This window comes from Ochotona princeps, chromosome 1 (assembly GCF_030435755.1).
Source record: "Ochotona princeps isolate mOchPri1 chromosome 1, mOchPri1.hap1, whole genome shotgun sequence".
Classification (NCBI taxonomy): Eukaryota; Metazoa; Chordata; class Mammalia; order Lagomorpha; family Ochotonidae; genus Ochotona; species Ochotona princeps.
The window spans coordinates 85,877,525-85,901,372 of NC_080832.1; the positions used below are offsets into that span (position 1 = coordinate 85,877,525).

The following is a 23,848-nucleotide window of genomic DNA, read 5'->3' on the forward strand; positions in this document are numbered from 1 at the left end:
AGCAGTAAGTACATATGGCTCAGTAAATACTAATCCAAACAGCCTAGGTATAATGCTTCCTGTGTATAAATGCACATGCTAGAGGAAGTGTCAGGTGTTGGGTAGATCCAGTTATCAGCAAGAGGATGCTGATAATTATTCTTATCAGTCTTGATAAGTGGCATTTCACCTATACATTCTGCTTGCTGTGCCTTCACTGTTTTCATTTCCAAGTTTTCTAACAGTGACTGGAGAGAAAACAAATGAAGAAACCCTTATATCTGAAATAACTTTGAACGTCTTTGGCTTCCAAGTTGAAAGCTTGTGTGTGAAGACTATATTCCTTGGGAGGGGGCACCTAGTTACTTTATCATAAGGGGACCTGAAGAGAATATTGAGACTGGATAAGACAGTTCTCAATGAAACGGAAATCCACTGGCATATTTTGATGTAATTGTTTTGTTAAGAAAATGTGCCATGTATTTAGTTATTGTCTGTTGTCTTTCATTAGTGATTTAAGAGCTTATTTTTTATAAGGAAAGTTAAATGTGATTACCTTCGTGAGCTCTGCAGTAATGATTCTGAAATATTTCTAGTGAGGCCATCGCTTTGGGAGGATGAAAGTCACAAAGGACTGCACACTTTGAGTTTTGTTTGTGCTTACAATTGTCTACAACCACGAAATCAGATTATTTGAGCTGCCAAGGACAGATGGGTAACAACATAATTATTGCAAGGTAAGCAATGATTCATGTAATAGACAAGCCCATAATTACTACAGATCCTGCAATAGAGAAATTGTAAGTTTGCCGGGCACCTGTAGGGCTACCATCTTGTATGAGAGTGCTTTTAGGGCATCATTGGAACTAACATGTGGAACTCCAGTCACAAAAAGTGACAAAGAGCAGTTGGGGCATGATTGTTCCCAAGAAATCCCTGATTGAAGGTCAAATTCTTTATTGCTGAGTTTCATGACAAGCCCATTCTACTTAATGGACATACAGGAATCAAGGCCTTAATGCATTACATCCAGATGAAATTTTTGAATGAAAATAATGCCATTCCATTTAACAGCGAGTATATTGATTTAAAGTCAAAATAGATTGAGGTAAGAGAGAAAACAAAATGAAGGTATTATCTTTTAGAAATAATTACAAAATAATGCCGTGATACAATTTCAGTTTAAATATATTTATACTGAAACATTTCCTTAAATATACTTTTGATAGAAAATAACCACAGCATTTATAATTTTATTACAGCTAAGTAAAATAATTCAATCTCAGATTTTATTGATCCCCTCAGTTTCTTGGAAGTCTACCACTTGCCTAGTAATTTATTTTGATAAATTAATGAAGTAGCTAACTCCTTCGGTTGCACTGTGTATCACTCAGCATTGCATCTGAACTGGAAAGTTGCTGCATTAGATTTTCTGACAGTTTTGGTCTTGTAAGCCTGTCTGATTTCTTAGCTAAATATTTACTATGCTGCGTTCACCTGTGTGAATAACTTCCAAATACGTATGTGTGGTGCTTCACTCAATGTAAGGAGACCGATCCATTACTGCGGCATGAATTTGTTGACGGAAATGTTTGCATTATAACCCTGACTACATCAGAAGATAGAGTACAACTATTTTTTTTCTGTCTTTTTTTCTTTTTAGCACTCCTGGCAGTTAAACAAACTTACTGTTACCAAGGATACTTTTATTAGTCAGCTAATACATAACCACAGTTCAATGGGTGAAGTCATTCTGAAGTGCATGGACATGAAGGAAATGAAGCCAATCCTTCATTATATTTCCTCCCCCTTGAAGTCTGAATAATCCTTGTGTGTGGAGAAAATCCAGAAGAGGGGGTACATGCCTCAATGTCATGTAATAGTCTATTAGAAACAACATTGGGAATCCATGACAGAGAACATTTATGTTTTAAGTTAGATACAGACAAGTAAAATATAATTTAAGGTCAACAGCAATGAAAACTCTGTAAAACTCAGTCCCAGGAAATTATTGCTTCTGTTAGGAAAATCAAAGTGGTATTTTTGAAGTACTTTTATAGTTCTAAAAATATATATATACAAAGCTAACTAAAATGTGAAGTACTTTAAACAATATGCAATTTTGACATTCTATAATTTTGTTAGCTGTCAACTTGTAGTAAGCTAAGTGCTTTTATACTTATTTGCCAAGAGCATATCATGTCTAATAGGTAAAGTGACTGATCAGATGCCTTCATATTAATATTCTTCTCGAGAATTGGAGGGCACTATACAAAGTTACAAATAGCACATGTACACACCAGCAAAGCAATATATATATATGTATTTCTCCAGTGAAGAAATAAAATTCACTCAACAAATCAAAGGCTACTGTGCCTGTTTCATGAAGATAACTTAAAACATAAATCACTATTGCCATTGCACATTTTTACTTTTAACTGTCCACTAAACTCCTAGGTTTCTATTTCTGCCATTCTATTCACTTCTTCTGAACAAATTGCTTTAAACACCATCTTGTGGACAAAAGGAGGTATATCATAGGTTCCAACAATGAGAGTGCAGAAAGCTAAACCTTATTTAAAGCCCAAAGCATATCAATAAAAAGCCAAACATCAAATGACAATTTTACAATGTATCTTAAGATAATTAAGTTCTGTCATTGTCTAAAATTTTCATTTCTACAATGTCATGAAATATGGAAATAAACATAGGGTTACTCTGCAGCTATTAATTAAATTACATTAATCACAAGGTGAAAAATTCCAAAGGTTAGGCTTGGATGTTTTTTTATAGTTAGAAGTAATAGTTGAAGTCTTTAATTGGAAAAAAAAACAATGAACAAACTCAAGGATTTTTCCTCCCTTTTTCTTTAGATTCCAAAGACCATAAACACTAACTAATGCCATATGTTTTCTTTGCATAGCAAAACTTTTATCTGAAAGTGTTAACTGATCTTGGCACAAAATGTAAGACTGCAACTCAAACTACTTATACATGGAACAATAATTTTTGTAGTATTATCATGGCCCATAATTATTTTAAGTACGTGTTGTCGGCAGTGCAAGCAAGAGGTAAGTCAAGAAATTTGATAATTTCTTTGCCCTGCTGTAGACACTGCTGATACCTATATGAAAGTAAACTGTTTGGAATGGAACACAATGGTCTAAGAGATATGGCAACCACTAAGTTATTTGGAGGAAAATTTCCCACCCTACTTTGGGGTCCAGATTATCCAAATTTAATAGCAAACTAAAGGAACTGGACAACTGCCAAATCTCCACTCCATCTGATGTCATCATTTGGACCCAGTGTTTCATGCTGCTCTTGGTGCATACCACGCATAGTATGCCAAGGCAGAAAAAAGAATTGGAAGGTAAATAAAATAGTAGGGTGAGAAGGCCTTGTACCATACATACAGACCTATTTCTCTAGTTATTTCTGTTTTACTTACAAGTTCCAGTTACAAAAAAAGGGGGAAGGGCTTGAATCATTGTGGCAGTCCTACTTTATAATAAATGTCATACAACCGTATATTCCCCCTCTTTCTTCCTCAGATCACCTGAATAAATTAAATCTTCAATACAGGAATAAAAACAGTTACATATCCATGGAATTCTCAGAGAAAGATTTCTAAATATAGACTATGTTATGCATCCTTTTAATTGTATAATTACAATGAGTAACTTAAAATGTCTGAGTATGAAAGGATCAACTCAATGGAAAAAATATACTTATCAGCAAAAAAGCCTAAGAAAATAAATGATGAAATAAATATTTGAATTAGCAAAGAGTTGAACAACCTATAATATGAAAAAATCTTAAAATGTATGACAAGTTCAAGTAAATTAATAAGTGGCAAATTCTAAGTGTTCAGAAAATTTTGCAAATTACAATCAAGATATACACATAGCACCAAATTTTAGATCTATGTACATTTTTAAGGATAAATTATTCTAAGAAAACATGTATAGTCCAAGTGTGTAATTTGAAGATACAGCACCATTATAGGTATTGCACAGGAAAGAAAGTGAATAAAATGAATTTAAAACAAATAACCTTGGAAAAGGAAAAGTTGAAATATATAACAAAATTCAGTCTGAAATAACCAAGAGGTTGTATGTATGCACAGCCATGTAGACAGTGTCTGACCAGCAGTTAATCTATCTATAATGAAAACCAGTTCAAATCATGGGTGCATTTGAATTAAACTTGTCTTGATTTAAGCATGCTCCTTTAAATACATCTCTGTTCACAGCTTTGTCCAGCTTTTCTGAATTCACTTGTAAGTGAACAGACCAAAGCAATCCTCCTTCCCTGTGTTTCGCAGATTGGAAACTGCACTGCTCTTCAAAGAGATGTAAACTGATTTCCAGACAGGTAATGTTCTGGTGTCTTGCACCCAGCATCTCTGTATGGCAAGGACCCACCATGAAGATTTCAGCAACTTCCTCATGCCCAATATTCTAGAAGTCAGTTGTGTTCAGCCAACACTTTCTCAAAATAATGCCCAGGTAGGCAATGAACATTGTATAGTAATCTGGTTGATCATCACGTTTTTGCTTCCTTGGCAGATGTAGTCTCCAAGTGTGTGTTAACTGTGGTTTTGAGTGCTGGCCTATGGATTCATTCAGCTCGAGTTCCCCTGGCTGAGCTGCTCTTGTAGCTTCTGGAGAAACACCGTTTCTCCTGGAGAGCTTTCGGATTTTTCCTTTTCAGGTGTACTGGCTGACGCCACCTTCATCTTCTAGGGAAAGCATTTGTTGCAAATCCCATTCTTGGTTTTGATGTCTGTTTCTTAAGAGTCTGGGAGTGATGAGGTCAGAAGGATAATGGTTATAAAAGAGGAGGCCAAAGTTCTTGCCAGGCCAGTTAAGCTTCGAGAGTTTCAAAGACATCCTGGTGCCTTCACTCTTAAATACTGCTTAGGGAGAATAATCTCCTGTTTTTCTTCCAATGAGAAATAAGTGATGGGACCACAGGATGTTAGTCTTTGCTTGTGGAACTCCTATGCAATTAGAACTTGTTCCTTCCTGTAGATGCAATATGTATTCACATCAGTGCTGTCTGCTTTGAACAGAGCTCATGAAGAGTTAACAGAGCCATCTCCGTAGTTGGTTGAGGTGGGTTTGGAGGCTTCTCAAATAGTCTCCTGTATTTTTTTTCAATGAGTGAAACTCATATTGCCTATCTCTTTTTCAGCAGAAGTAGGATGGTTTGAGAACTCTTAAATTGCAAAAACAAAGCATTTAATAGGAGCAATGCACTATATCAAAAAAGATAACAAAATTGTTAGCAATGATAATAAGTGAAACTTCTAAAAGATCAAGATATGTCTGAAACTTTAGAATTCTGAAATTAAAAGTCCAAACACACATTGACTCTACAAAAATCTTCATCATTGCAAGTCTACTAAATCATAAGATGAAATTTCTTTTTGAAGTAGAACTAATAAGCTTTGATTGTATATTTCATGTCAAACATCAAACAAGAATCATAGTCATGGAGAAGTAAAACCTATGGAATGAATTTGAAAATGAACTAAAGAACAAAATGCTGATTTTGAAATTCTAGGATTCAAACTGTTTTTACTTTCTGGCCTGCACCAAAAGAAAAAAAAAGGAAAGAAAAAGGCAGCCCACACATCATGACTGTGGGTTTGCCATTATCAAGATAGTTCCAATAGCAGGAAAGGTCACCAGGAGGCTGATCTTGCACAACATTTATTCATTTCCCACCTGATGGCAGATGGGCGGGATAGAGGCAATCTTCAGGGTTACATCTTCCACTTGGTCCTGGGGGGCCTTGTGGTCCTGGGACTCCTGGTGATCCTGGCAAACCCAGGGCTAATGAAATAAAAGACCCCATCAGAATGCAGACCACATCCAACCCTCTCTACTGACATTATCCCATTTGACATAGAAACATCACAGTGCAGAAGGCATGTATCCTGTTCTTTGAGGTTTGTTTATGCCGTGAGGTACCAACCCTCTTACCTGCAGTTCCAGGAAGGCCTGGACTCCCTGGGAGCCCAATTCCAGGTTCACCTCTTTCTCCTTTCTGTCCACGGTAGCCTAAGAGAAATACATAAAACAGAGGGACACAAAAAGAGCATTCTATAGAAAATACACATTTTCTGATTGTGATGTTTATGATTAATTCAGTTAACAAGAATAGTATACTATCTTGTTTGGCATATGTGTTAGAGTGGGTAGCATAAGGCAATGATGATCTTAATATATAACTACTATAAGATGTTACTGATAGTCACAATCTTGACAGTTTGGCAGAGAAAATGATGCCTTGATAGCCTTAAATCAATCCTTCAGGTCTATGTTCAGTTAGCTGAGGCAGATGCATAAGGACGCCTCTTCGGTAAGAATTGTTATTGGAAGCAAGGTACCAACTAAAAGCACACTATAGAGTTTTGCTTACTAAAAGGACAAAAAGTGACAAGAAGCCACGTCTTAGTCCAATAGTTAAAAAACCAAAAAGCAATGATTTTTAAGTGCATTAATGTAAATGTAATCTCAACTTGAATCTTTGTTCAAATTACTGATTGAATAACATTCTTTTAAAGTAAAATTAAAATAGCAGTTCCATGGTTTAACACAGCAGTTTATAAGCCTAACAGGATGAGAACTTCAACAAACAGCAGGAAATGAGGAAACTGGAGGATCTGCCAAATCAAACTTCAGCAACTTACGGTAATTGACAAAAGTGCATTAGGTCAGAGACCTATGTATATGTTAACATCAAAATTATTCTGATTCTTGAATATGCTTGCTGTATGAACTAAAATAATAGAGAAATTTGTGCCTCTAGGCCCTTGGCACTAAAAAGAAGCATAAAGCACATTTATCCAGGCTTTAAATATTGGTATCTGTAATACTTGGAAAATGTGCTGTGTGCTGTAATAGTGTACAGTGATGGGAAGCAGAAGTTTTGAGTTCCAACTTTTTTACACTTAACAATGCATTCAAAATTTCTCCTAGACCCAAATGTACAAATTGGTTAACAAGATCATGCTTCTTGGCAGGAAACTGAGGCTTAACTCAGTGGTGTCTTTTCATAAAAGTGTTGCTACAAAACAACACAGCATGAGGGGAAAGGTAATTCTCTCTGGAAAGAGTGCCTAGCTTTGTGGTTGTCATTCTAAATTCCAACCATATCTAAATAATGATAATGTTATTCCCTAAATAACATTAGCAATGCAATTACTATTATTTATTAGATGTGCCCTGACCATGAATATAAAAGTAGTGGGGAAGAATCCAAATTAGTAGTTCAGATGGGCATGCATCCTTCTCAACTACGTAAAGAAGAAAAGTAGTGGAGAAAAAGGCAAATATACAGTTTTAAAAATAATTTACATATGCCTATTTGTGAGAAGCAGAGAGGGAAAGAAAAGACTTTCACCAAGTAGTTTATTCCTCAAATTCTCACAACAGTTAAAGTGGCCGGACTGATGCCAGTAACACCAAACTCCATCTGTGTCTCCCATGTGGTAGCAGGGACCCAGGCACTTGGATCATTACCAGCTGCCTCTGGGAAACACATGAATAGGATGCAGGATTGGAAGCAGAGTAGCCAAAACTTGAACCAGGAAATTCAGAATGCAGCAGCTCAACCTGTACCACACAATGCCCCCTACCCCAATAAGGACATTAAATGCATTAAGAATATTTGTGGACGCCTCCACACATTTATATTTGGAAAGTGTGTTAAGGATGTTCAATAGAATCCTAGATTCTAGAGGGAATAGTGGCTGGAACTTGTGGTACAGTAATGGTAAGTGGATACACTTACAAAGGAATTTAGAAAAGATTTTAAGTTCCTTTCATTTAACATGTGAACAACCAGGAAAGATGTATGGCGTCATTTGAAAGCATGTTCCAATCTATTGTATAAATAATGTGAAGTAATAGCTGAAAACGTCCCTAATATGGAGAAAGCAAGGGTATCCAAAGATAGGAAGTACACAGAACTCCAAATAGGCATGACCGGGAATGCTCTTCACCATGACACATTATAGTCTAACTTTCTACAGTAAAACAAAGTTTCTAAAATGTGCATGAGAAAAAAGATTATCTTGGAGATCTCTGATCAGACTTACAGCTGATTTTTTTTTTTATCAGAAACCTACAGGATAGAAGAGAATGGAGAGAAACTGTCTAGGTCCTAAGAGGAAGAGACTGCCAGGGCTAATGTAGAGCTAGGCTTCTGCCTGCAGCACTAGCATTTTAGGTGGGTGCTGGTTTGAATCTCAGCTGCTTCACTTCTGGTCCAGCTCTCTGCCTGTAGCCTGGAAAAGCAGCAGTAGATGACTCAAGTCTTGGATCCCTACATGAGAGACCTGGAAGAAGTTCCTGACGTTGGATCATCTCAGCTCCTGCCATTGTAGCCATTTGAGGAGAGAGCCAGCAGATGGAAGTTCTGTCTCCTCTGTAACTGTATTGCAAGAAAAAAATAAATATTTAAGGTTTTTTTTTAATTGGAAAGGCAGGTTAGCTTTATGGAGAGATGGAAAGATTTTCCATTTGCGGTTTCACTCCCCAAATGGCCACAACAGTCAGAGCTGAGCTGATCCAAAACCAGGAGCTAGGAGCTTTTTCCAGGTCTCCCATGCAGGTGTAGAGTCCCAAGGCTTTGGGTCATTCTCTGCTACTTTCCTAGGCAGAAGGCTGGAAGGGAAATGGAACCAGCACCTATATGGAATACCAGCGCTTGAAAGGTCAGGATTTAGCCACTGAGCCATCATGCCAGGCCTGAAAAAGTAAACAAAAAAACTTCTAATCTAGAATACTATGCCTAGTATAGCTTTCGTTTATACATGAAGGTGGAATAAATATCTTCCAAAAACAAATAGAAATTAAAAAGTTGCCACTGCCTGGCTGGCCCTATAAATGGTGGTACGCATAGAATGTGCACAGAAACAATGTCAGATAAATTTCATTTATAATTATTACAAGAAAAATCCCTTAAATATTTTGGCATTTTACCACGGATTTGAAGGTTATCTGTAATGAAAATTATAAAAAATTAAAGAAATAAAAGAAACATGGAAAAATCTGCCATGTTTGTTGATCAGAATATCAAAATGTCAATGCTATCAAGTACAATGTGACCCCAACCAAATCACCCATGACATTCTTTAGAGCTAAAAACCTAACATTCATAGGGAATCACAAGATACTTTGACTAGCTAAAGTGATCTTAAAGACAGAACAAAACAGCTGGAGGCATCAATATCAAACTTCAAGTATACTTCATGTAGTCGTAATCAGCACCACCTGGCATTGGTACATAACTAGACCTACAGATTAATGGAACAATGCAGAAATCCCAGAATGTGTCTATAGCCAACTAATTTTTGACAAATAAACTGAAATCCATTCAGGGAGAAAGTATGATCTCTTCAAAAATTGTGCTGAAATAACAGATCTGTGTGTGCAGAAGCATGAAACAAGACGATACACCTTCCATCAAAATGAAGTGTAAATGGATCAATGATCTAGATTTCTGACCTGATGCCATCAAACTATTTGAGGAAAACACTGGGGGCACCCTGCAAGAAATAAGCGAAGACTTCCTGGAAAAGATGCAGACACACCAGCGATGAACGCAAAAATAAGCATATGGAATTATACCAAGCTAAGAAGCTTCTGCTCTGCAAAAGAAACCATCAACAAAGTGAAGGGGCAGCCAACAGAAAGGGGCAAATTTTTGCAATCTAAGCAACTGATACAGGATTAATATTCAGGATATATATAAAGCTCAAACTCAACAAAATAATCCAATTAAGAAGTGAGCAAAGGATATGATCAGGCATTTTTCACAAGCTGAAATTCAAATGGCAACAGACATAAGAACAAATGCTCAGGTTCACTAGTCATCTGGAAAATGCAAATTAAAACTACATGAATTTTCACTTGACTATCTACTTCAACTCCAGTTAGTGTGAAATCAAAAAATAAAGGCCAGCACGGATGTAGGGGAAAATGAACTCCTAATCCACTTTTGGTGGAAATGTTAACTAGTGCAATTTATCAAAGCCAGTATGGAGATTGCTCATATGTCTGAAAATACTTACCATATGTCCTAGCCATCCCACTATGGGAATTTATGCAAATGAAATATAGTCAGCATATGAGAGAGTTAACTGTACTCTTGCTTATAGTAGCCCAATTCCCCAGACTTAAGATATGGTATTAACCCAGATATTCATCAACTGGTGACTGGATAAAGGAAATGTGGTATATATAAACTATGGAATACTACTCAGCTATAAAAACAAATCTTTTGTAATCAATCATATCCAATTGATAACCTTATGCTTAGTGAAATGAGAATCCCCAAAAGACAGACATCAATTTCCCCTAATGTGTGATAACACACAGTCTATGAGTAAAATTGATAATCTGGGGTTTGATATTTGTTTACAACTTTGTACTCCTGAGAAGTAATAGTTTTTCATTGTTGTTGTTTTCTACTTATTTTGTATGGATATCTCTAGTGGAGTATTAAGCCTGTGAAAGCAAAATGAAATGAACATATGCTATTATAAAAAGTAGGGGGGAAATAAGGAGTAGTGTGGATGGGAGGAATATGGGGAAGTATCTCTACACTTCTAAATCTGTATCATGAAATACATGAACAGTGTTTATAATAAACCCGTTAAATGTCTATTCACTTTAAATTCAGTTACACTTCAATTAATGCAAGCATGTATTCATTCACATGTATTTCAGCACAAAAATAAACAAGTATCTTAATATATTTGTAGAATAGGGTAACACGTCTTTCTGTCAAATGTATATGCTTCTATGTAAAGATATCTTAGTATATAATTAACATTCTGTTAAGAACAATTAAAGCCACTTACGTGCTCAAATGCAGGAGATATTTCTAACCTTGATTTTCCTAAGGTCTTAAACTCAGTGATTATGAAGGCTGCCTTGAAGCACTGGCATCTTGTTTTACTATTTTATAACACAGCTTCATATAGGAATGCTAACAAAGTAACAGTTTAACTTTTTTCTAACATTAAATGATTCACTTCTGTAAAGTAAGTCTCTTTAAATTGAATAGACTAACCTATTTGCAGACACATATTTCCACAAACTTCAAGCGTGTAAGGTGATAGTATGCTATTACTGTAGCTTATATTGAGATAGTATTAATTATTGATGAATTTGTTTGGTGTGATTTCCCAGGTCATAGACTGTATTTGCTTCCAGCAGGAAGATTTCAGGTTCAATGTCAGGCAATTATTTCAAAACAAATCTGTATACCTATAAGCTATTGGACAAATGAAGCAAACAAAGGAGTTATGCTGGCATTTGGGATGGAAAAATTTTTCATCTGCGATGCCTGCCTTATGACTTAAAAATTTTTAGCCTCCCTATTTCTGGTCCACTAATTGACAGTCACACTCCCATACCCTTACATTGTCAAAGGCCTCTGCTGCTAACATATTTGAAAGATCGATTCTGTAACATTCACATAATCTACCCTATGAGTCACTGTCTTACAAACAACAAAGATTTTCTTTCATTATAAACCAATAAAAGCTAAAGTTTGAAAATGAGACAACTACTTTCAACAGTGTTAATAAAACTGATGATGTTTACATGAAATGTTTGCAGATCATTGTCTCATTTTTTTGATACTCATAATGGACAACTCGGAAAAGTTGCCTTTATGCACAAATCATCAAGCTTTTGCACAATTGTTTCATTTTTACTTCATTAGTGAAGAATGATTACAAAAACAACCCTAAAAACCACTTTACTTCAGAGAAAATATTTTCAGCAAGCTATTCATTCAAACTTGCAGTCTCCTGGATGAAGCCAGAAACTCTATGGTGTACAGCACATGCGGTTACATAGTGACAGGTGTTTTACTTATATCCAAAATCAGTATTCAGCCAACCTAAACTAATATTAAAATATCAAGAATACAAGATTCGATGTCTCTTAACTCCACTTGTGGGATTCTATCTGAAATAAATGGGGCTTTCAAATGGGGTCTCTGTTCTTTAGAGTTTTCATAGAAGAGGATCAACTGTACTAGGAGAAGGTCTTTGCCTCCCATCAATTGAATTTTTAAAATATTTTTATGGTGGAGTAGTATAATATTTCAAAATGTGTGCACAGAATAAACCAGTTAGACAACTGGACCTTCTTCTGTCTTCCCTGTTAGCTTTTGTTATCCTAGTCTTCTGCACCAGTACCCACTGCCTGCATTTTGGTACCATGATGGGTATCACTCTGGACTCCTGCTCCACCCAGACACCATGGCCATGCTCTCTGTCCCTGCCAAGCAAACACCCCAGGAACTCAAGGGCACACCTTAGGAATTCCACCAAGCCCTAGAGGCTCACTGCCAGGAATAATTCCAATGAAAACAAAATCCTGCAGAAAAGACGATAATGAGAGAGCTCCCAATGCAGAAAAATCAATGTACAAACACAAGAAACATGGACAAGGCAACCAGTGTAACTCTCCCCAAAGTACAAAATAATATATTACTTCTACACTAGAAGTGAAGACTGATGAAACATCTAAAGAATTTAAAAATGATACGTTTACACAAAAGTATAGGAAAAGTTAAATGATGAAATATGTACATAACTAGCTGAGAGGTTCTTCAAAGACAGTGATATTGAAAAATCCAAATATATTAGAAATGAACTAAAAAAATATTGTAGAAATCCTTAACAGACTTGGTGAGGCAGAATAAAGAACACCCAATCCAGAAGGAAGGCCTTGCAAAATCTTTCATACAAAAAAAAGAAAAATCAGATGAGAACAGTGTTAGAATCCATGGAATACTCCCACATGACCAAATATATGGGTCTTAGCTGTTCCTGAAGGTATCAGAAGAAAAAAAAAGCAAAGTCTTATAAAACTACTAACTTATTTGAAGTAACAGCAGGAAATTTCCTGATTTTGAAAAATGCGGACATCCAAATACAGGAAGTACATAGAACTCCACATAACATGATAAGAAAAGATTGTTACCACAACACATTAAGGTTAGAATATAAAAACTTTGTAAAGAAATATCATATAAGCAAACAAAAAACTATCAGACTGATAGAAGATGTCCTAACAGAATCCATACAGGCCAGGAGAGAATGAAGAGACACAGCACAGTCTCTCTCTCTCTATGTATGTATATCTATCTATCTATCTATCTATCTATCTATCTATCTATCTATCTATCGCAAAGATATATATAGATATCTATATCTATATATGCCAACATAGCATATTATATATATATATAAAATATATATATATTTTATATATATGTATGCCAACACAGCATATTATCCCACAGAGAAATTCTCATTATAAATCAAGGTGAAATAGATATTCTAACACAAAAAATTAAAAGAATTTGTCACCACCCTGTCAGTTTTACAAATGATACTTAATGATATAGTACATACAGAAAGAGATAGCTAATCAGCATCATGAAAATGTATGAAGGCATAAACCTCCTAGTAAAAGAACAGAGGAGACTTAAGACAGACAATAGGGCTATTTATGGAAAGAGTGACAGTCATTACTTATAAATAATGACCTTGAATATAAATGGACAAAATTTTCAAAAGATATACTGGCTGAGTGGATTAAAAAATCCATCTACATTCTGCCTAGATGAAATAGGCTTTAACAATAAAAATACATATAGAATGCAAGTGAAAGGATGAAAAACATTCCATAAAAATGAAAATCAAAAGCAAGCAGGAGCAGCAATGCTCACATCAAATGAAATCTACCTTAATACAAAAACTATTAAAAGAGACAAATAACATCATTATGTAATGATTAAGGTGTCAATTCAACAAGATTTGACTGCAGTAAGTGTGAATGTACTCAATGCAGAGTTCCAAGTTTTATAAAAATTTTTGTAAATGTTAATGGACCTGAAGAGAGACAGAGCTTAATGACAATACTAATGTGGTACTTCAGCACCCCACTTTTACAAGGACAGATTAGCCAAACAGAAACTTGACAGCCAATACAGCTAATCTGCATTAAGAAAAAATGGACCCAATTGACATCCATTGAGCATTTCATCCCACAGCTACATCATACATTCTTTAGATCAGTACATGGAACATTCTCTAGGACAGATCTTATACTATATATTAAAACAAATCTCAAAGCTTTTTGCTTAAAATTAAAATCACAAAGTCTTTTATGACAACGAAATCAAGTCGGAAATTAACAAAAAAAATCTAGAAAATAAAAGCATGGACAGCAAACAGCATGCTCCTGAATGAACAGTGCCTCACAGAGGGAATCAAAAGGGAAATAAAAACATTCCTTAATATGAATGAAAATGAAAACACAGCATATCAAAATGTATGAGATACCACATAAATGGTATAAAGAAGAAAGTTTATGGCAATGACTGCCTCTATCAAAACTGTGGAAAGTATCAAATAAATGATCAACAATGCATACCAAGGATCCAGAAAGCAAGAAGTAACCCAATCCAAGAACTATTAACAGAAAAAAAACTAATACAAATTAGAAAAAGGACAAACTACACAAAAAGAACAGTGAAACAGAGAGTTTTTTTAAAAAGTAAATCGATAAACCATTGACTTCATCATAAAAAGACCCAAACTGTAAAATCAGAGATGGAAAAAGAGGTGTTATAACTGAGATCACAGAAATGCAATAAATTATGAATACAAACAGCTATATTCCAACGAATTGGAAAATGAAGAAAAGATTTCTAGGCATATATAATTTGTCAAAATTAAGACACAAAGACATATAAAACCTAAACAAACCAATAAACAAAGTAGAGGTTGAATATCAAGAGCCTCCAAAGAAATGCACAGGACCAAACATCAATATTGCTAATCCTACCAAACATCTAAAGAAGAACTAATACCAAATCTCAGCATATTGAAAACAACTGAAATTCATTCTCCAACTTGAGAAAAACACAATGAAAAAAGAGAACTATAGGCCAATATTCTTGTTGAATACAAGATGCAAAAAGAAATACTAGATAATTTAATATAATAACACTTCAGAAAGGTACATTTACCTGCACCAAGTAGGGTTTATTCCTGGCATGCAGGGATGGTATGACATATGCAAATCAAAATCATAATGCTAAGCCACCACCACAACAAATTGAGGTATTTAGAAAAACCATATGATTATCTCAATAGCTGCAGGGAAATCATTTGATAAAATACATCATCTCTTCATGATAAAAATATTAAGCAAATTAGGCATTGAAGGAATATTCCTCAATACAGTCAAGGCAATGTGTGTTGAAACTACAGCCAGTATCATACTGAATGGGGAACAACTGGAAGTATTTTCTCTAATATTTGAAATCAGACAAGGATGTCCACTCTCATCACTATATTCAATATAGTTCTGAAAGTTTTATCTAGATATTTCAGGCAAGGAAAATAAATTAAAGGGATACAAATTGGCATGGAAGAAGTCAAATTATCCTTGTTTACAGATGGTATGATCCTTTATACAGCAAAACCACAGGACTGGACTTGGCAGCATGGCCTAGTGGCTAAGTTCCTCGCCTTGATCCCATATGGCTGCTGGTTCTAATCCCGGCAGCTCCACTTCCTCTCTATCTCTCCTCCTCTCAGTATATCTGACTTTGTAATAAAAATAAAATAAATCTTTTTTAAAAAAAAAACCACAGGACTCCACAACGTGTCAATTAGAACTCAAGAATTTGGCAGAGGTACACGATGTGACATCAACACATAAAAATCATTAGCACTGTTACACATCAACAATTTTGTGACTGAGAAGAACTTCTAAGTCCACTAACTATAGCTTCAAAACATGTTAAATGTTTTGTAATTTAATAAAAAATTAAAAGATCTCCACAATGAAAATGATAGAGCATTAGTGAAAGAAATCACACACACACACACACACTGAACAAATCTTTCATGTTCATGGGTTAGAAGAATTAACATTATCAAAAGTGATTTAGACTCAATGCAATTCCAATCTATAACCTTACATAGTATCTATAGTATATATAATCTTCACACCGCTAAGAAAAACAATCCTAAAATTCATACAGAAATATAAAAGACCCCAAGTAGCCAAAGAATCTTAAATAATAAAAGCAAAGCTGGAGGTATAATACTAGATTGCAAGACAGAGTACAAAGCTATTATAATCAGCACAACCTGGTACTAACACAAAAAATAGACATGTAGCTCAATAGAACAGAAGAGAAACAGAGAAATTAACACACAGCTAAAACCAACTATCTCTGACAAACTACAATCATTACTCACAGAAAGGGTTGTCTCTTCCACAAAAGATATTGAAAAAATTGATTCCTACATTCAGAAATTTGAAACAAGATCCCCCTTTATCCTGTATACAAAAACCAGCTCACAATGGTCCAAGGATCTAAATTCAAGACCTGAAACCAATACGTTATTAGAGGAAAACATAGGTAAAGTATTGAAAGACATTGATCTTGGCAAAGACTTCTTGAATAGGACTTCAAAAGCATAGGCATTAAAGGCAAAAATACACATGTGGAATTGCACCAAACTAAGACATTTCTGCACAGCAAAGAAAAAATATTAACAGTGAAAAGGCAACATAAAGAATGGAGAATATATTTGCAAACTCTTTATCCAAACTATGTAAGGTGTTCAAGAAATTCATATTTAACGAAGCAAACAATGCAACTAAGAAATGAGCAAAGGACAGAAATAGGCATTTTCCAAAGGATGACATACAAATAGGAAATAAACACATTAAAGTGGTCAGGGTCATTAGTCATCAGGGAAATACAAACAAAAACCACAATGAGATTTAACTTTACCCCAGTTAGAATGACTGTCATCCTCAAGCCAAAAAAACAACAAATGCTGGCAAAATGTAGTGCAAAAAGTATACTAATGTATTGTCAAATGAATGTGTATTGCTACAAACACTAGGAAAAACTGTATAGAGACTCAGGAAACGAAAAATAAATGTACTGTATGATTCAGTTGTGGGAATATATCCAAAGGAAATGAAGCTGGTATAGAAAGCAAATGTCTTTGCTCCTATGTTTATACTAATTAAATTCATAATAACTACAAAATAGAATCAACCCAGATGACTATCAACTGATGATTGGAAAAGAAAATGTAATATTTATACATGATGGAATATTACTCAGCCAAAAAAATTATATCCCGAGATTTGCAAGGAAATGAATGCAACTGGGGCTTACCATGCTAAGTAAAATAAACCAGACCCAAAGTGAGATATTACATGCCTTCTCTTATTCATGGTAGTTAAAAGAGAGGACATAAAAATTGGATGGGTATGATATCATTTGGCGTACAGTGATATACATTGCTTGACTGAATCATACTGTGTAAATAACAACACACACTTCTTGAAGACTGTGGACTGTCATGCTACCAGTAATGTAGCAGTGTTAATTTGATGCTTATAAGTGTGATCAGAGGACCAAAATCTCATACCTCTGTAAACTTACCTGCATTTCTTATGTTTACTGTATTTCCATTAAATATTCAAAATATTAAGAAGATACTTTATAGGAAATCCTTTTCCTTATCTGTGATCTGCATGTGATTAATGCTGAGGTTTAAAATGCTGATAAACAAATACTACACTTTAGGACTTACCTTGGGGCCCAGGGTCTCCTGGTGGCCCGGGTAGCCCATCTTTCCCTGGCGGGCCAGGTCTCCCATGGGCTTGAGCAGCTAGCATTGCTGCAGGCAACTTGACATGAGACAGGAATACGGCCATCCTCTCTTCATTTATGAAAGAAAACAAAAAAGAATATATCATATAGCAGCTATTCTTAAGTCACTATTTTTCAAAAAATACTGTACATGAAGTTAATCAAAGAGACTTCATTTTTTTATTTGTGTACATTTATCAACTGACTGCTAAATTGTTGGGAGGAAATACACAAAACAACACCAAACTGTTTGGCTATGGGTGCTGACTTTCTGTGTTGCTCCCAGGATCTGAGAGGTTTCAGTGGTTCTGAGATGAAGTGGTCTAGAGGAAGAAACACTGGCTTGGGAATCTAATGTCATGGCTTGTGGAGTTTAGGTTCACATTACAAAATAATTTTCATAACATTGTCAGTTTCTGGAGCATTCAGAATGTATGTGTGGTGATTTAAAATATGGTCACAAATTCCTTTACACTCTCTTTCAGACCTCATCCCTCTACTTTTGAATAGAAGATTAGCTTACTTTTCATTGTCCATATATATATACACACACACACACATATGTGTGTACACACATTTATATTTTAAAGAAGAGTATATAGTATGCAACTGGAGAGACTGCATCACAGAAGATACCATGGCGTCCTAGCTGCTTATTCTTTCCACGATGAATACTCAGGAAGCCCCAAGGAGAATCCCACACAGGCAGGAATTGATATCACCTGCTAGTAGCCAAGTGTGTGAACTTATAACTGACTGTACAGTCCAGGCTGAGCCTTCAAATTGCAGCTCTGAACAACATTCTGGCTGCAACTTCACTATTTCTCTGGAGCTAGAATCACATATCTAAGCAAACTTTCAAGTCCCCAACTCAGAAAAATTCCAATGTTTTGTTGTCTTAAGCCACTAAAGTTTGTACATATTTTTCCTATGTAGAAATAGATAATTTATATAGCTTTTAACAGTTGTTATTCTTTAAAAACACATTAGTATTAACAGTAAAGCTTGTTTATTGAGAAGATTGTCATTGGCTTCATATTCAATAGGACTTTTGCTGTTCATTCTGTACAGTGAGCAAATATAATGCTTTATCAATAACTATTTTCTTCTTCTACTTTTTAAAGACAGATTACATGCCATACCAGGACATTAACAAATTCAATATGCAAAACAAAATATTTTGTAGGCTTTGAGTGGTGCAACTTTTATGAGCTTAAGATTTACTAACTAATCAATGCAATTGTCACTTGCCCTTTTCATTCCTCAAGAACATAACATTTTTCATCTGGGTTCTGGAGAAAATAGCCAGAAAGCAAACAAATCATTATCTTCATCACTAAGTCACAAATAGCTAACACGGTGGCAGCAACTGTCACTACTAGGGAGACTTACTAAGAACTCACAAGGCTTTTATATGAAGGTAATATACATTTCAGAAAATGTGTATGTTAATAACTTATGAAATTCTAAGAGATGTGGAAATTAAGGGTGTTCAAGGAATATGTTCAAAAATAGAGAAAAATTCTCATTTTAAAACAAATATTTAAACATTAACTAAAGATTCTGTGAGTAGAAACTTGCATTAGGGATTTTGTAGTTTCTGTTTTAAGTGCTCTTGTTTGGGAATCATAGAAAAATTTCATTTCATTGGAGATATTATCTATGTTTTCATTTGTCTCATATATAATAAAAATTACCTGCTAATAAGTTATCGGGCCAGTAGTCTGATATAATAGACTTTGAGCCTATTATATAATTACAAGATATTAGTTCTCAGAATTACTTTTTCAACTAATCACTTCAGGATTATACTTATAATTCTTTTTTTTAAGATTTATTTATTTTTATTACCAAGTCAGATATACAGAGAGGAGGAGAGACAGAGAGGAAGATCTTCCATCTGATGATTCACTCCCCAAGTGACTGCAATGACCGGTGCTGTGCCGATCCGGATCCAGGAGCCAGGAGCCTCCTCTGGGTCCCCCACGCAGGTGCAGGGTCCCAAAGCATTGGGCTGTCCTCAACTGCTTTCCCAGGCCACAAGCAGGGAGCTGGATGGGAAGTGGAGCTGCTGGGATTAGAACTGGTGCCCATATGGGATCCTGGAACGTTCAAGGGAAAGACCTTAGCCACTAGGCCACACCGCCGGGCCCACACTTATAATTCTTAAACTGTTGGTTTTTAATCTCATGTACGACATTGCTAATCTATCTCAAAAGCATTTTCATTACCAAAATTAACTGAGTTTTTGATAAATTATTAAATCATTTTAGGTTTACTACAAATATAATCTTTTACTAGACTATTTAAATTTGCTTTGCTTATCTTTGACATGTACATTTTACAAATCTAATCTATAAATACTTAGGTTTAAAAAAAGAAAAACAGGGATGAGCATTTCCAAGGCATGACAAACTGGTCATACCTTTTTTTCACATAACTGCTTCAAAAAATCAGATTACCTTATAATTTTAATTATTTTAGTTTTGAAACTTAGACATTATCTTTCAAGTCTATATATAGGGCTTAATAAGAATTGCATCTTTGATTTTAAAATTTCATTGAGTTTGGTGGAGACAAATTTTCCAGAAAAGCGTCTTATTGATGAGTGTGCTATTTGTTTTTATAGATGAAGATCAAATGACAGCAGCAGTAGAGATGATAGGTGTTGGCTAAAAAAACAAAAGTGAAATCATATAGACTTGTAAAGGGGTGCTTTGATTTTCTTCAGTCTAGTCATTTAGTTCAGATCATTTAAATGAAGGCACATTTTGCTTAAAAAGATTTGTATGTTTTATAACTTTTTTGGTAAAGAATAGATTACTTGTGAGTAAGACCTATTTTCCTTTGGGCTTTCAAATTAAAGAGGACACTCAGAAACTATACAGGTGTTTGCTTAAGAGAGTAAAACAATTTTTTCATACAGAATTATTAAGCAGAGATCATTAGCTATAATTAGCCAAAGAGTCATAACGTACACTTCTATTCTGAAGCCACACAGTGGGACGGACACATAGCACCCACAGGACTACAGTCTTTGCTTCCTGAGGAAAATCGGGAAAGCAATGGGGTGCGGTAGACACTGGTTCCAAAGAGTAATGCTAAATCACCCTCCTTCCAGTAAACTTTTACTACCTGAATATCTTAGATATTTAGTTCATGATATTCCATTTTGACTCGGGATCTTAACAGATCAAATAGATAATTAATATACAATTAGTGCCTTGCAAATCATTATGTTGGGTATAAATTTCTTACTAGGTAACTTAAAGTAAATATAAAAGTCAATGATCACAGTTTGGAACTTTATATCTTTTTTAAAGATTTGTTTTATTTTTATTGGAAAGTCAGATTTACAGAGAGAAGGAGAGACAGAGATTTTCTGTCCGTTGGTTCACTTGCCAAGTGGCCTCAATGCCCCAAGCTGAGCTGATCTGAAGCCAGAAGCCAGGAGCCTCTTCTAGGTCTCCCATGCAGTTTCAGGGTCCCAAGGCTTTGGGCCATCCTCTACTCCTTTCCCAGACCACAAGCTGGGAGTTGGATGGGAAGTGGAGCAGCCATGATATGAACCAGTGCCAATATGGGATGCTGGCACATACAAGGTGAGGCGTTTAGCCTCTAGGCTACTTTACTGGGCCCTGACATCTTTTTTTTTTTTTAATTTAAAATATATAGTTCAGTAAATTTTTCTCTGTTTGATGCACAACACTTTGGAAGCCTTCAATGTCAAACACAGAAATCCACAGTATGAATTTTTCCTCTTCAATGTACTTCTTGGATTTACAAGTATTTTGCTTCAGGTTGTTTCAGCAATTTTAGCAAAATAGTAAACTGTTACAAATAATTGCTTCTAGTCGCGCATTATCTAGCTTTAAGATGTGCTCAGAAATAACAATTTAGTATAAAGGTAATTACCACTTCTGAATTCTACCCTAATGTTCTATAACTGAAAATAATATGTTCCTGAACATCTCAATGAATTGTAAAGGTTTATATTCTTAATTGCCTTTCCTCTGTTTTCAGGAATCTTTAGTCAATTAAACTGGTTTTGGCTATGCTTTCTAATGAGGCAGGAAATTAAAGAATTTAAGTAGAAGTTGCCATAGACTAAACATATATTTTCTGCCTGCCAATGCAAAATCACTTCAGGTATTCTAACATGGCTTAGCTTCCTTGGAGAAGGGGTTAATTCATAACAGATATTACTATTAATGTGCTGATAAATAATCTTTTCTATTATCTATTCAAATGTGTAATAATTGCCTATTTTCTTGATACAGTTTCAACCTATTTTGTTCTGTTACTCCATATAAAGACATATGTCCCAATTGGGCATTGTGCAGTCTACAGATGCAATAGAGTACTACTTAGGGACCCATACGTTAAGTATGTATGCTTCTTAATAGGTCTGATAAAATGTTTTAAATAAGAAAATATTTCAAATTAAAAAATAGAAGTAGCTTTAGAAAGTCTTTTCTCTGTTAAGTAGTCCCTCCAACCCTAGCACAAGCCTGAAGGTTTATAATCTGTGAAGGATAGGAAATAGATTATCATGGGAAACTCAGACTCCTTTGGAACTTGGGCTGTGATGCTGAAAAAAGGTAAACAAAGGAGCACTTTCCGGCTCAGTGCTGAGCTGGGAGTCAGGCACGAAATACCAAGGGATCTGATCGGATGAAGAGGAGTCAGTTACTGACAATGAAATGGAAAATGCCTAACTTCTGAAGCCCAGTGAGTTACCTGTGGGGAGGCTCCTGGTTGATAAGCACCACTACTCACTCACAATTTGCAATCAGATTTTTGGAACCTGCTCCTTGTACGACTAAACAGATAGGGACTACTGACTAATGCTAAAATCCCAGAAACTGAACAGAAGAATATCAAACAAAGAAACATAAAGAAGCAACTTGAAAGAAGCAGAAACTATGTTTGGAAAAATTTCTAAACTCCATGTGTCTCCAAAGAAGTAGATCTACTAAATGATGCGCATGCACAGAAAAATTGGTATACATATATGTACAAAAATGTAACCTTTGTGTACAGAGGCAAAAAATACAACCTTTAAATAAGAAGGAAGCAGATTATGTTAACACATTCATATGTACTTATATACATAATTAAATATATATGGAAAATGGAAAAATATGAGGATCTAGAGTCAGAAATACTATTCAGGAATAGTTAGCTCAAACCTTTTCTCTTTTAGTTATATGTATGACCATACACGCCTGCCCCAAATTTATCCCAAGAACCAAGAGACAGGTGTTTGCACACATTCCTGCACATTGTTGGTACATTCTTCCAGCATTTTGATGTAAGTCTCCACATGTACTAAAGTGGTCTTATAGCAACAATTGAACTTTTCAGTTTTGAGGAAGACTGATTCATATGAACAGCATCACTGGTAGCTGTGATGCCTCCATAATGCCAAAAAGTGCTGACACACGTGAATGGCATCAATCCTTACGCTGTGCAGTCAGCTTCCTTGAAAAGAATTGGCCTAGTCAAACTGGAAATCTAAACTCGCTTTGCTTCTATGCTTGTGCATTGTGATCCATCTGAAATCCAATCTTCCGACTTCAAGAAAGACACCCACCCCCATCATGGTTAGCTTTGGGAAGGGGCATCAAAACGAAGAAGGAAGCCTTGGTGGCCTGAGAGCAGCTCAAGGTGTGAGATCTGTGGGGTGTTGTCAGTGACGTCACTTGAAAAGTCTCTGAAGGACTTAAGTTTTAGGTCTTGGTCTCGGCTTCATCAGATTCTCTAAACACCTGGCATGATAAAGTAGGCTGACAGCAGGGTCTGCTGAAGAATCCCTTGAGCTACCACTAAGCATCTAGGACTTGCTGAACAGAGAGAATGGTGGCGGTGGCTATGGTGGTGCAGGGTGCTTGGAGGCAAGGTAAGCCTTAGCTTCCATTGATAGTTTAAAAGTGCTGAGGATCAAGAGAGGCGGAGAGGTGCTGCTTAACTGTAACTGTTTCCACTAGAGAAAAGTAATCTTTGCTTTTACAGAGAAAGCTTTCTGAAACAAGGAACTGTGACCTTGTAGCCCTGTGATTTGTGCAAATGGAGTTTTCTTTTCTTGCTAATGGTGTTCAGAAGCCATGGAAAAGGTGACTTTTAAGTG

The 23,848-nt window shown here is 35.5% G+C and overlaps 1 protein-coding gene across 1 annotated transcript in view; it reads right to left on the bottom strand.

Annotated features, from left to right (window-relative positions):
* Positions 1-538: 538 nt before the first annotated feature.
* COL19A1 (collagen type XIX alpha 1 chain) overlaps positions 539-23,848 on the bottom strand; it is a 341,639-nt gene continuing 318,329 nt past the window's right edge. The window contains exons 46-49 of the mRNA XM_058669675.1: positions 17,660-17,788; positions 5,973-6,050; positions 5,715-5,822; positions 539-677 (exon numbers count right to left, since the gene is read on the bottom strand). Of these exons, the coding sequence (XP_058525658.1) occupies positions 664-677; positions 5,715-5,822; positions 5,973-6,050; positions 17,660-17,788 (329 nt within the window). The 3' untranslated portion in view covers positions 539-663. The remainder of the gene's footprint in view (positions 678-5,714; positions 5,823-5,972; positions 6,051-17,659; positions 17,789-23,848) is intronic.